This window comes from Danio rerio, chromosome 13 (assembly GCF_049306965.1).
Source record: "Danio rerio strain Tuebingen ecotype United States chromosome 13, GRCz12tu, whole genome shotgun sequence".
In the NCBI taxonomy this organism is placed as follows: domain Eukaryota; kingdom Metazoa; phylum Chordata; class Actinopteri; order Cypriniformes; family Danionidae; genus Danio; species Danio rerio.
Genome location: NC_133188.1, coordinates 31,444,810 through 31,458,253, shown reverse-complemented (window position 1 = coordinate 31,458,253; position 13,444 = coordinate 31,444,810). Strand labels below are relative to the sequence as shown.

Genomic DNA, 13,444 nt, shown 5'->3' with positions numbered 1-13,444 from the left:
TTGAACATAACCTTTCACATATTTGCAACAGTACAGTAGGCCTAGTTCACTTCCATTCACAACCCACATTTGCAGATCTCAAGCCGTGAGCCTTCACTTATCGGTAATAGTGTGCCCTAATGGTCACATACAGTGCAGTTCTTTTGAAATCAGAATCCATGCGTCATGTGCTTCCTTTAGTTATTCGAATACTGCTGGCATGCTGGACAAGTCGCGCCACTGCATCTGTGTTGACTTGAGGTTTTGCTTTTGGTGTAGACTAAATTTGAACAATGTCCTAAAGCTGGCCACACTATCAATTAGAAGTGGTGCGCCGTGCCTAGCCTGTAATTATCTATCTTTCCAAACTAATTTGGAAGCATGTACGTTTTCCTATTGATGCTTAATAATTTTCTGTTTGAGCTCAAGCCTCGCTTGCCCGCATCGTCACCATCTAATTTAAATACAGGATTGATTCATAACTTTTGGGGAAGCTGCACTTTGGCTCAATGGTTAGCACTGCCACCTCACAACAAAAAGGTCACTGGTTTAAGTACCGGCTGAGCCATTTGGCATGTTCTCCCAGTGTTCGCGTGGGTTTCGTATGAGTGTGTGTGTGTGTAAGTGTGTAAGTGTGTAAGGGTGTATGGGTGTTTCCCAGTACTGGGTTGCGGCTGGAAGGGCATCTGCTTCGTAAAATGTAGTTAGTGGTTCATTCCGCTGTGGTGGCCCCAGATAAATCAGATACTTACCTGTAGGAAAATGAATGAATGAACTTTTGAGAATCAATTCAGAATCGTTAGATAATATTTTATTGTTCTACCACCCAAACATTATACCCTTTTCCTTATCAGTTTTCATGTGACCAAAATAGTGGTACCCTAACTTCCCAACTTGTTCTTCTTTTTGGCATGGCTCCCAAACACTAACTGGCCCTTTTTTTGGAACTTTTCCAAACACCTGCATCCATTATCTATTGAGTGATCCAGGCCTCTTATTATATTGGTGAAATATAGCTCAATCATGTGCTTTGATCCTTTTTGGCAGAGGCAGTTGTTTACTCGACTTACCTCTCTTAACAACCGTAAGTTGATCTACAGGTGTTTGTATCTCTTATGTAATTTCTTGCCATCTTGGAAAGCACTTTAATATACTCGTGCTGCAGTAAACACAAGTATTGATCATTGATTAATTACAACCGAATATCAGTTATTAAAAAAATGGATGTACAGTATTGATTAACTGAGACCAAATAAAAGAATATTGATCATTTTTCATATCTAAACGATTTTCACTAGCGATGAATTTATATGCAAAATCATTCCTAAAGGTTAGATGGCACACAAGGTGTAGCTTTGCAACTTTACACTTCTGACACTCACTTGTTACACAGAAGAAGAGAGAGAATGTTTACGCACTTGTTAAAACCATCCTCTCTGTATTTGTTAGCTGGCAGATAAAACACAGATTGTTCAATCAGCTGCAGCAGTAGTAACTCGGATACCAATGAAATAAGTAGTTTCACATTCATCTTGCATCAATGCTCTTCTGTGTTGTTAGGAATATGTGCTCAACTAGATGGTTTTGTGCTTGGTTGCCACCAATTTGTGCTTTACTGTAAATTCAGAATCTCCAGGCATGGGGACAAAAGTGGCAGTTTCATTGGTTGACCAGTTTTTATCACGACAAGTTATTTTTCTTTTCTTGTACTAAGGACTTTTAAGTGGCAAAACTTTTTGCAGCTGTACAGTTTATACAGAACTTTGCATTGTTGGTTGGTTGGTTGGTTAATTTGATTTGATTTGATTGTTGATTGATTTAATTGGTTTGCTGATTTATTGGTTGGTTTGATTGGTTGATTAACTGACATATATTGATTGATTATGTTTGATTGGTTGGTTGGTTTAATTGGTTTGTTGGTTTATTGTTTGATTTGATTGGACTGATATTGATTGATTAGATTTTTATTGATTTGCTTATTTACTGATTGATTTTGTTGGTTGATTGAATTGGTTGATTTATTGATTGATTTGATTGGTTGATTGACTGCCATTGATTGATTGATTTAATTGATTGATTGATTTGATTGGTTTGGTTAGTTTATTTAATTAGTTGGTTGATTTAATTGGTCAATTAATTGATTGATATGATTGGTTGATTGATTAAGATTGATTGATTTGATTTGATTGGTTGGTTTAATAATTGATTGGTTTTTGTTGGTTGATTTGATTGATTGGTTGATTTATTTATTGATTGAATTGATTGGTTTGATTGTTTTATTTGAAAAGTTAGTTGATTTAATTGGTTGATTGACTGACATTGATAGACTTAATTTGATTGATTTATTGATTGATTATATTATTAATTTGATTGGTTGGTTGTGTAATTGATTGGTTTGATTGGTTGATTTGTTGATTTATTGATTTATTGACCGATTTAATTGGTTGATTGACTAACATTGATTGATTGATTTATTGATTGGTTTAATTAGTTTTGTTGGTTGATTTGATTGGTTGATTGATTGACATTGATTGATTGAAAGATTTATTTACAAAAATACTTTTTAAATAATAATTAAAATGAGCACTGCTTTAAGTGTGTTGCTTTCTATTTCTATGTAATTATCATTTGTAACTGATATAATTATTTTTTTAACTGACATGAAAATCTTAATTTCTTGATTTTAAACTAGTAGCTCATGTACATTTTGTTTTCATGGCTTGGCAGCAAATAAAATACGCTTTGCCGGTTTCCGAGTGAAAATGATTTTCAGTTACATGCTCATGATAACGGGTGTGAGATCATGTGCAGCAAATCCTCATATCAGAATAGATCTCTGACGGATCATGTGACACTCAAGACTGGAGTAATAATGATGAAACTTCACAGGAATAAATTACATTTTTCACTGGTGAGCAGAAGGGACTAAAAAATCATACAAATTCCAAACTTTTTAACAGATTTTATTTACATGAGCAGTACTCTTCAACCACCTCAGTATAGAATATATTTCAATATAACGTGAAGCCTTTATTCAAATTTTCTATAAGTTGTCAGAAAAGATTAAATAAATCTACATGAATTGACTAGACAATATCTTGATTTGTTAACTGGTCTAAAAAAACATAGAAATTTCCCTCATTAATGCTGCTGTTTCTAGCTGTTGTTTGAGGAATAATGAACGTTTTTTGCTGAACTTTGTGTAGTCATGCGTCATGACTTAGTCTCAGAATTCTCTCTCTAAGGGTGTAGTATCTACGCTACAGGAATGGCATGTGCCACTCATAAGCTCAAGAACACACTGTACTTTCAGCAGATCCACTGCTCTCATTATTTTTCTTCTGCAGAAAAAGAGCAACAACATCTCTTCTGCTTCACGTGCTCTTCTTAATGTATCTTCTGATCATTTGAAATGTAATTTTTTATTCTAATCTTGTTTCTTATTGTTTTTTTTGGTTTGTTTTTTTATAATTTCACAGCCAAGAAAGCGTTATGTAGGTATTTTGTTTGTTTGTAGTGTGTTGTGCAGTATGTTTGTGTCTTTTCCATTTTGTTGGGTACCTGTCCTGCAGCATTGAACCATTCAAACCATTGTTTTTGCCAATAGTTATTGATGCTGTGATATTTGATAATTATAGTCTGTTATTTGCTGTAAATCTATAAATTCATATTTTATTTTTCTTTGACGGTTTATTTTAATGTTGAGTGCTAATATTTTGCGGTGAAAGTAACTAAAGTAATCAGTTATTTGGCAGAAACTTTGGAGCTGGTAAATGCTTTCTTTTTGACCCAAAAGATTGAGTTGTGTCTTATGAGCCTACAGTATTTCATATATATTTATATTTATATATTATATATTTATTTTTATTTATTTATTTATTTATTTATTTATTTATTTATTTATTTATTTACATATTATATTCTAATTTGTGTTGAATATTTTTTTTCATTTAGAAGTATTTATTTTTAGAAATTCTTATCTTTGCTATTTCTTTTAGTTTTTTTATACCTTTACTTCTTGTTTTACTTATTTTGTTTTGTTGTGTTTCACATTTACATTTTATTTACATACATTTTTTCTTGTTTGTTTGTTTGTCTGTTTGTTTTGTCTTGTTTTTTATTTTATTGTGTGTTTACGTGTTTGTGACATATCAGGACACAAATCTGTATAATGACATATATATATGAATCGGATATAACAAGCAGATGGTTTATATATATATATATATATACGTTTTTAGAATGGAAAAGCATATTTGGTGTGATCAGCCCCTAAAGCAATATATATTTTTTTATTGGCTACAGGACAAACTATTGTTATGCAATGACTTGCCTAATTGCTTTTAGATTGCACTTTAAGCTGAATTAGTATCTTGAAAAATATCTAGTAAAATATTATTTACTGTCATCATGGCAAAGATACACTTTACAATAAGGTTCATTAGTTAATGCATTTACTAACATGAACTAATCATGAACAACACTTGTACAGCATTTATTAATCATAATTGAACATTTACTAATGCATTATTAACATCCAAGTCCATGCTTGTTAACATTAGTTAATGCACCCTGAGTTAACATGAACTAACAATGAACTACTGTATTTTCATTAACTAACGTTAACTAACATGAACAAATACAATAGTAGATGTATTGTTCATTGTTTGTTCATGTTAGTAAATGCATTAATTAACATTAACTAATGAACCTTATTGTAAAGTGTGACTGATAAAAGTAATCAGTTATAAGAAATTAGTTATTAAAACTATTAAAACAACTAAGCGAATTAAAATTTACCAGGAGAGCTAATAATTCTTACTATATATATTTATATATGGTCATTTACTTTTCTTTTTCCTCCATTCAACATGCTATTTTTCTGCAAACAAATCAATTATTTGCAGCTTTATTTGGCTTTAATATTTTAAGTGTTTGTTTCCTTTATATAAATATAAATATTTATTCCTAAATATAATAGTTTCATTTATATAAATATTCATTCTTGCTTTTTGAAGATCTACAAAATAAAACTAAATAAAATTGACATCCAAATAACAAAAATGAAGTCTCACATTTCCCTCTCTGACATTGCTAGCCTGAATGCATGAGGTTAAGAGTGAGTCGAGCTTCGCATCAGTCCAGAATGAATCTCCCTCTGATCCTGTTTGCATGGAGTGTGAGGGAATGTGACCCAAATGGATTTATTCTTCCATCAAAGGGAAGTATTCATGAATTAGAAATGACCTTGATTGGAGAGGCCCCAGAGACACAACGCCACAGTTCAAGCAATTTCACAGCCGTTTGCTGAATGCCTTTCCAGAGCGATGGAGGCAGTGAAGAAGAGCTGATGGGAGAGGATGAGAGAGACTGAATCAAGTGTGGACAAGTTGGTGAAAACTGTGGATATAGATTAGATATGTGTAAATGAAAGTGTAGCACGAAGAAAAAGCAGAAAATTCTGGCCTGCCTCTTTATATTGGGTGTCAGTGTTATTTTATTTATCTATATACTCTTATATCTTTTAAATTGAGTTCAGTTTTTGTTTAGATTTTATTGTCATTTAATTTTATGCCTTCGTCAAATTATTCCTGTAATGTTTTTATATATTTATTTCAATATTTTTAATCTAACAATCTAATTTCATCATTTTAATTTAAGAGCCTTAGTTTAAGCTTTTAGTTATTTAAACAGTTTGCTTTTTATAAGGTTAGATATAGTGGCTATTTGTTCATTTGATTATGAGTAGTTTCTCAGTAAATCTTGTTTGTCAGCTTTCGTACAACCGTTTTCGTGAATATTTTTGTTGAATTTTAATTTCTTTTTTTTTTTTCTTTAATTTCATTTTTAATTTATTTTATTTAATTTTAATTTAGTTTAATTTAATTTTTTATTATATTTTTTCTTATCTTTTTTTGTTTTTCTTTTTTCTTTTATTCATTTTTGTATTTATTTAATTATTTAATTTCATTTTATTTTTATTACAATTTTAATTAATTCTTTTATGTTCTTTTTTCTTTTAGTTTTGCCTCTAATTGATTTTTTTATTAATTTAATTTTTTGTTCAATTTAGTTTGATTTTATTTTTATTTGTTAAATTTTTTTCTTTTCTTTTTTCTTTCAATTTAATTAATTAATTTTTTCTTTGTTTTATTTTTTATTTTTTAAATAAAATTTCGTTTTATTTTTGTTTATTACATTTAAAAAAATATATATATATTTTATATTTTCTTTTAATTAATTTTTTTATTTTTATTTGTGTCATTTTTTTATTTTACTTTGTTTAATTTTATTACTCATTCTTCTCAGACCCCATTAGGGCTCCATATTTACACAGTGTTTTCCTTCCTATAATTCTTTTAAAAAATGCAATAAAAAATGTTAAATAAATAAATACTACTATTACTGTCAAAAGTAATTATTTAATAATGCTATTTTACTGTAAATTCAACACTTGAGGCTTCGTTTTAGATCTTTGGATCTTTCCAAGTTTCCCTGCTTTCCAAGGTGTGATTGTTTGCCATATGCCTTTGTATTTGAGTTTATTTGTCTTGTGAATGTGTTTTTGGTTTGTTTGTCTCAGGCTGTCGTGTTTCCATCATCTGAAGCACAAACACATTCTTGAAGGATTTCGTCTTCGAAGTCGTCTTCAAAGTGTGCGTGCGTCAACAAATAGCAGAGCACCTAAGCCCCCAATTCATACATAATTCAACCAGAGCAAACCATTTTAAGATTACAGATTTCAATCACAGAGCTGAATAAAAGTTGTGCATCTTTTTTATTATTATTTCTTTTAAAGACGAGCAACTTTACCTCACATTGCTGCCTCTTGTGTACAACAATAAAAACAGTCACAAGTGAAAGACTTGGCCTTGTACACAAAAGCTGACATGCAAGACTGGATAGGCTTTTCAGCACTAAAAGATTAAGATTCTATTCAATTTAATTCAATTTCCAGCCTTTTCTCAAGAGCTTAAGGGGGTAGTGATGTATAAAACATCCTACTGATAGCTTTCATAATTCGCCAGCTTGTAAAATTATTAGCAATCATTGTAATTCCTCACCAGAAACTGCATTTGGAATTGGTAAAAGCAGGTTTATTTTTTTTCATTAGCCAACTTTTCCCCCCCACACACAGTTGAATGAACCCGAGTCTCAAGCTCACTGGAGAGCAACAGCAAATTTTCTTTCTCCCATTTAATCCTCTTCCCACGATGCACCTGGGTTGACACTTCACCACAAACCCGCGCCTGCAGATGCTCATTAGAGCGCTTGTGTCAGTTCTGTCGCGTTTTTCAATCGCTCAAATCCAATCTTTTGCCAAAAACAATTGCACAATGATGACGTTAAGTGACAAATTCGCATTTATCATTCTCTTTTATTGTGCTAATAAGGCAGATGTCAGACACTGCTGGTTTAATTCAGATTTGACACTTACAGTCTGGCGTGTTTTGTATTTATCCCGATGTGTTTCTTGCCCTCTTGTTACCTTTCATCCTCTCTGTCTTTCGCCTCCCCTTAAGAAAAAGTGCTGTCTGCTTGATTTTACTTGTGTGTTTGTGTCCATATGTGAGTGTGTTTTTGTGTAGAATGAGGTTTTAAAAGGCCTCCGTCTGGCTTTGATCCAGGCTTTATCGATCGGCCGTTCAGACCAGATTACGGTTTGGCTTCTCAGACCGAGATGCTTCTTTCTGCCCGTCACAAATCACAGTCCTCAAGAGCGCCTTTGAACTGCATTTCTAAAGTAGCCTGGTCAGTCAACACCTGTGAGGCGCAGCCGGCCATCAGTCAGAGCCAGCAAGCTATTTCACCACCGCATTGCATTATCTATTTATTCAATTTGCAGCTCTGGATATTCAGAGCCCAACTAGCAAAGATAAAAAAAGTTTTATATATAGAGTTGGGTCAATAGACGATGCCATCGTCCATCACCGATGGCTGATAGACATTGCGATGCTGAGCCGGCATCACGATCCTCTGCCCCGCCCCCGTTGCAGCAACCCACTCGCAAAATACACACTTAGGCCCCGTTTACCCTAATATGTCTTAGTTTTTAAATGATATTTTAGAACGAAAACAATCCACATCCACACTGACGTTTCATCTAGCATTCCTAAAAAGCCCTCCTTCCACACTTTACCTCTGAAATTGCACATCACGTAACCACACACACACACACAGGCTGAGCTCGATCAGTCAGCAGGTGCTTTGAGCACAAAAGCCCAGAGACCAGTGTACGTCGGTCAGTTTATCAAGGATGTACCGCTGGATTGCGTCTCACTATAGTTGTCAGACATGGTATTAAATTAATCTTGTCATAATCTAACGACTCTTCGGTCTTTTAAATCTATCAGGTAACGTGTCACAGCGTCAGTACACTGCTTGAATCTTTTGCTTTCATTCTTGTACGTAGGGATTTTAGTGAAAACCTCAGATATTGTTGGTTGGTTTCTGTCGATTGTGCACCTTTTTTGCCAACCAAAATTTGTCGACGCCATTATAAAGACACAGATCACTGCCTATTCATGCCAGAGTCCTGCAGAAAAAGTGATTGACAGGTGGTAGTTTGTGTGTAACTTATCTTTATTTTTTATGATTTGGTGATGGGTAAAACAAAGACCATGTGGGTCAGGTAGTTGAAACTGTAGGCTATTTATAAATTATTAATTCACCACCACATACGACGACGATGCCATTGTCCATCGCGATGTTTCACATTTTATAATGCCAAATTGGTTGACATCACCCAAGTCTAGTGGTATGTAGCATCAGAAAGGGAGCGTTCACCCGAAATTGAAGAAAATTTTCATCATTTAATCATCCTCCACTTTTTCCATATCTGTGTGTGTGTCTGTTGAACACAAAAGACGATATTGTAAAATTGAAAAATGTTGGATAACCATTTGTTTTTGACTTCCATAGTATTTCTTTCCTACGTAGTATGGTTGCGGATGGCTACTCCGCCCAAAATGCAGTAACTATGTAAAGTCTAAAAACTAGAAAAATGCCTTTAAATATACCTCAAATATGTTTGGTTTTTCTGACAAGTCAAAAACTAGGTTGTTTCGGCACAAGATATAACATTGCTATTAATTCAAAATAGAAAGTTAAAATAAAAGTTTTTTAGAAATTAGTATGTTAGTTTTAATATATAACCTAGTGTGCTCAAAAATTGTGTAACAATGTTTTATTATGAAGATTTAAACATTCAAAGCTTTCACTTTGTTATTTCTGTCTGCAGTAAATAGATCAATTGTTTTTAATGACTTCAGTTAATCAATGAAATCAATCAATCAAGTCAATGACTTTGGTTTCCAATGCTACTGTATACAGTATATGCTTGTGCTCAACCACTCTCTCTGGCAGAGCTGTGATTAAAAAGTAAATGCTGTTGGCTGTTTTTTAAAAAGGAGAAAAGAGCTACTCTTTCACCCTATTAATTTTTCAGTTTAAAGGTTCCGTAAAGTGCTTTAGAATGTACATTTGTTTATTCAAAATTTGATGTAATCACAACTAAAACATGAAGAGAAGGGCAGGACATAGTATAGCTTTTCCTTTTTTTAAAAAAAATCAGCCAATAGTGTGTTATTTTTCTCACTGCTCTGCCAGTGAGAGGGGTTGAGCTCAAGCACATCAAATGAGAAGGGGCAGGGCATGTCAGATACTAGAGAGCATTTGATTGGTCAAAATTTTTATAAAAAATTGAAGTATGAGGTGACGTCAAAAAAATGTTGATCTATTTAGGCAGAAATGACAAATTGCAAGCTGTATATGTAACAGAGGCCAGTGTGGTGCAGGTAGACCTCACTCTGACCTCTAAAAGGTGATCTAGCGACAGACGCTAGAGGTCATGGTCTTTAGGCTCCTTGTTAGAGCAACCTACTCCCATACAAAGAATCGTCAGTTGGATCCCAGGTCATAGCGGGTTGGGTGGTGTAGGTTAGGCGGGTTACATTGGTGTCGTGACCTGAATGGGACTAAGGTTTAGAGGGGTGAGTGCAACAGAGGCCAGCTAGTGAAGTGCTGTGCAGGTAAACCTCACTCCTCTGACCTCTAAAAGGTGCTCTTGTGACAGACGCTAAAGGCCATGGTCTTTAGCCTTCTTGTTAGAGCAACCGTCTCCCGTAAAAAGAATTGCTGGTTTGATCCCAACTCGGAATGGGTTGGGTAGGTTAGGACGGGCAAAGTTACATATGTTTATATAATCTTAATGCAAATTTTATCACTGTTTGTTGGCACACTAGCTTATAGAAATCCTTAACACATACTGATACTAACATATAACTTAGTCAAATTAAATCTACAATGCTTTGCAACCACATGGATGTGAATTAATGGCGTTTAAATTCTCATTTTCGGGTTAACAATCTTTTAAAGGCTGTTTTCTTGATCTAGAACAACAACCAGTAGCGTATTATGGATGCTTTTGTTCAGAATTGCTATTGCAAAAATAAAAGACTTCCAGTAACACTTTCTTTTTGTCTCCTTCTATCCTAGAAAAGAGAGGACAACCAGATAGATTCCAGAATCAGTCCTAAGAAGAGTGCAGAGCCAGCCATCGACCTGTTAGGCCTTGGTAAGACATGAATAATTGATCCCTCATCTCATTGCCGATCAGGGAATTTGATATGGCTAAGATAAGCTGGAATTAAAAGAGACTTGAAGGTCATTTTACAGCAGTTTTTTTAATGGGAAGGAGATGGTTGAATAGAACAGCAATTAATGTTTGATGGGATTTTACTTAAATGAATCATGCAGAGTTTATCTTTTATGTTGAGATATTTGATATATTTATCCACTTAAGTTATGTGTCTTTTTCACTTGTTTTTACTCAGTTTATCACAAACAGAGAGGCAGAGTAATAGTGGTGGATACATAAACACATAAATCAAAAATCTGTTGTATATCTTTTGTACATATGGACACATACACTCACCTGCCACTTTACACAAATTTCTAATCAGCAATGCAGTTTGGCATGTAGACATGGTCAAGACGATCTACTGCAGTTCAAACCAAGGATCAGAATGGGGAAGATTTAAAGGTAATTTTAGTTTCTTTGAACGTGGCATGGTTGTTGGTGTCAGATGGGCTGGTCTGAGTATTTTAGAAACTGCTTATCTACTTGGATTTTCAAGCACAACCATCTATAGGGTTTACAGAGATTAAAAAGATAAAATATCCAATGTGTGGCAGTTTTGTGGGCACAAATGCCTTGATGATATCAAAGGAAAATATCACGACTGGTTCGAGCTGACAGAAAGGCAACAGTAACTCAAATAGCCACTCGTTACAACCAAGGTATGCAGAAGAGCATCTCTGAACACACAACATGTCCAACCTTGAAGCAGATGAGCTACAGCAGCAGAAGACCACAACAGGTGCCACTCCCGTCAGCTAAGAACAGGAAACTGGGGCTACAATTCGCTCAGGCTCACCAAAATTGGACAATAGAAGATTGGATAAATGTTGCCTGGTCTGATGAGTCTCAATTCAATAGAGCACCTTTGGGATGTGGAGGAATGGGAGATTTGCATCATGGATGTGCAGCCGACAATATGGACCAATCATGTCAGTATGGACTAAAATCTCTGAGGAATATTTCCAGTACATAGTTAAATCTATGCCACAAAGGATTAGGGCAGTTCTGAAAGCTAAAGGGGGTCTGACCCATTACTGGTAAAGTGTACCTAATAAAGTGGCGGGTGATTGAATGGGTTAAACATATACAGTATACTTGTCCGTCAGTTTTAGATTTGGTATATGTTTTTAAAAAAGTATTTTTGTTTTTACTATCAGTTTCCCCTGCTAATATTTAAAAGGAAGGAATTCACATGACTGATGGAAAAAAGGTGCCAAAAATACATTTAAAGTTTGATGTTAAGATTTAAAGTTGATCTGTATTAAAGTATAATTGTGTGTTTATCATATAGCAATGCCTCATCTAACACTCACTGTAAAAGCATTATAATAATACACACTGTTGAATGTAATTTGTAGCAACTCTCAAAATACATATCATTCATATTTCATACAATACATTATAGTATATACAGTACAGTTGTAGTCGAAATGATTGGCCCTTCTATGTTTGTTTTTTCTTTTTTAAATAATTCCCTAATGATGTTTAACAGAGCAAAGAATTTTTCACTGTATTTCCTATAATATTTTTTTCTTCTGGAGAAAGTCTGTTTTATTTTGGATAGAATAAAAGCAGTTTTTAATTTTTCTAAGCCCATTTTAAGATCAAAATAATTAGTCCCCTTAAGCAATATTATTTTCCATTGTCTACAAAACAAACTATGTACTGTCAACATGGCATAGATAAAATAAATCAATTATAAGAAAACTATCATCTTTGGAAATGTGATATTAAAAATATTGTCTCTGCTAAACAGAAATTGGGAAAAATATACAGGCACTAATAGTTATGACTTCAACTGTACCTTGTATCACATTATATATTTGTGATACTTGACTAGCATTTAAAATAACTAGTCTTAGCTTTCAATATTTTTTTCCTCTCATTTATTAAGACAAAGAAGTGTCCCCTTATCTTTTAAATGGCCTTGTCTTTTATTTACTAGCGCAGCCACTACTAAATGTACGGCTCAAAGACAGTGTGTTGCTGTACACCAAAGCGACATGTTTTAACGGGTGTGTAAAGGCTCAGATAGAGGATCACTGACTGCTATTACTGTCTAGATGAAGGTTCAGGGAAGCATGCGGCTAGTTTAGTCCTAGCGGTATTGATCAGGCCAGCAACTCGAGCCCTTGAGATGACCAAACACAATTGATGTTATAATACTTTCTGGGAAATGAAAGTTTCTATTTGCTGGCCTGGAGCTTTCCTTTGTCGCTCTGTCTTGTGTTTTTATCACTTTCTCTATCTCTCTCTCTCTCTCCCTCTCATTCGATATTTCTCACTCTCTCAATCTCCTTGTGCTACCAAGTTGTCTGTTATGATGAGTGAGACAGATATATGAATTTCCACAAATGTGAATGTGTGTGTTCTGGTGAGCGGGTTGGAGTGCTGGAGGGCATCAGAGGTCAGTGCTGATGAAGAGAGGCTGGAGATGATGCTGTTGAGATTGAGACATGCGTCTTATTGATGTGTTTTTGCTCAAGGCCTGAGCATCTCTCCTCACCTTTCCATACCAGCAAGGCTCCAGCCATGTGTTCAGACAACCAAGATATATATCTCTCTTTCAGTACATGTTGTTACTTTATTGCAGTCAATTAAAAAAAATGGATTAATTTGGTTCATAAAAATAATGTCATCTATAAAAGTTCCAGAATGTTACTTCTAATGATGTAAAATATGTACAAACCTAAATGGCAAAATTTAATTAAATTGAAAGTTGTCATATTAATATTATTAATCTTATTATGAAGGAGTTTCCCATTTTTAAAGGTGCCATATACTGCATTGGTTAAATGCTCTGTTCTCTGATATGTACATAGT

At 34.0% G+C, this 13,444-nt stretch overlaps 1 protein-coding gene across 4 annotated transcripts in view; it reads left to right on the top strand.

The window, feature by feature from the left end:
* The window catches only part of smap1 (small ArfGAP 1), a 254,410-nt gene that overhangs the window by 191,076 nt on the left and 49,890 nt on the right, over window positions 1–13,444 (top strand). For all 4 annotated transcript variants that reach the window (XM_021480670.2, XM_021480669.2, XM_021480668.2 and 1 more), the window contains 1 exon segment: window positions 10,477–10,555. In XM_021480670.2, coding sequence (XP_021336345.1) covers window positions 10,477–10,555 — 79 coding nt within the window.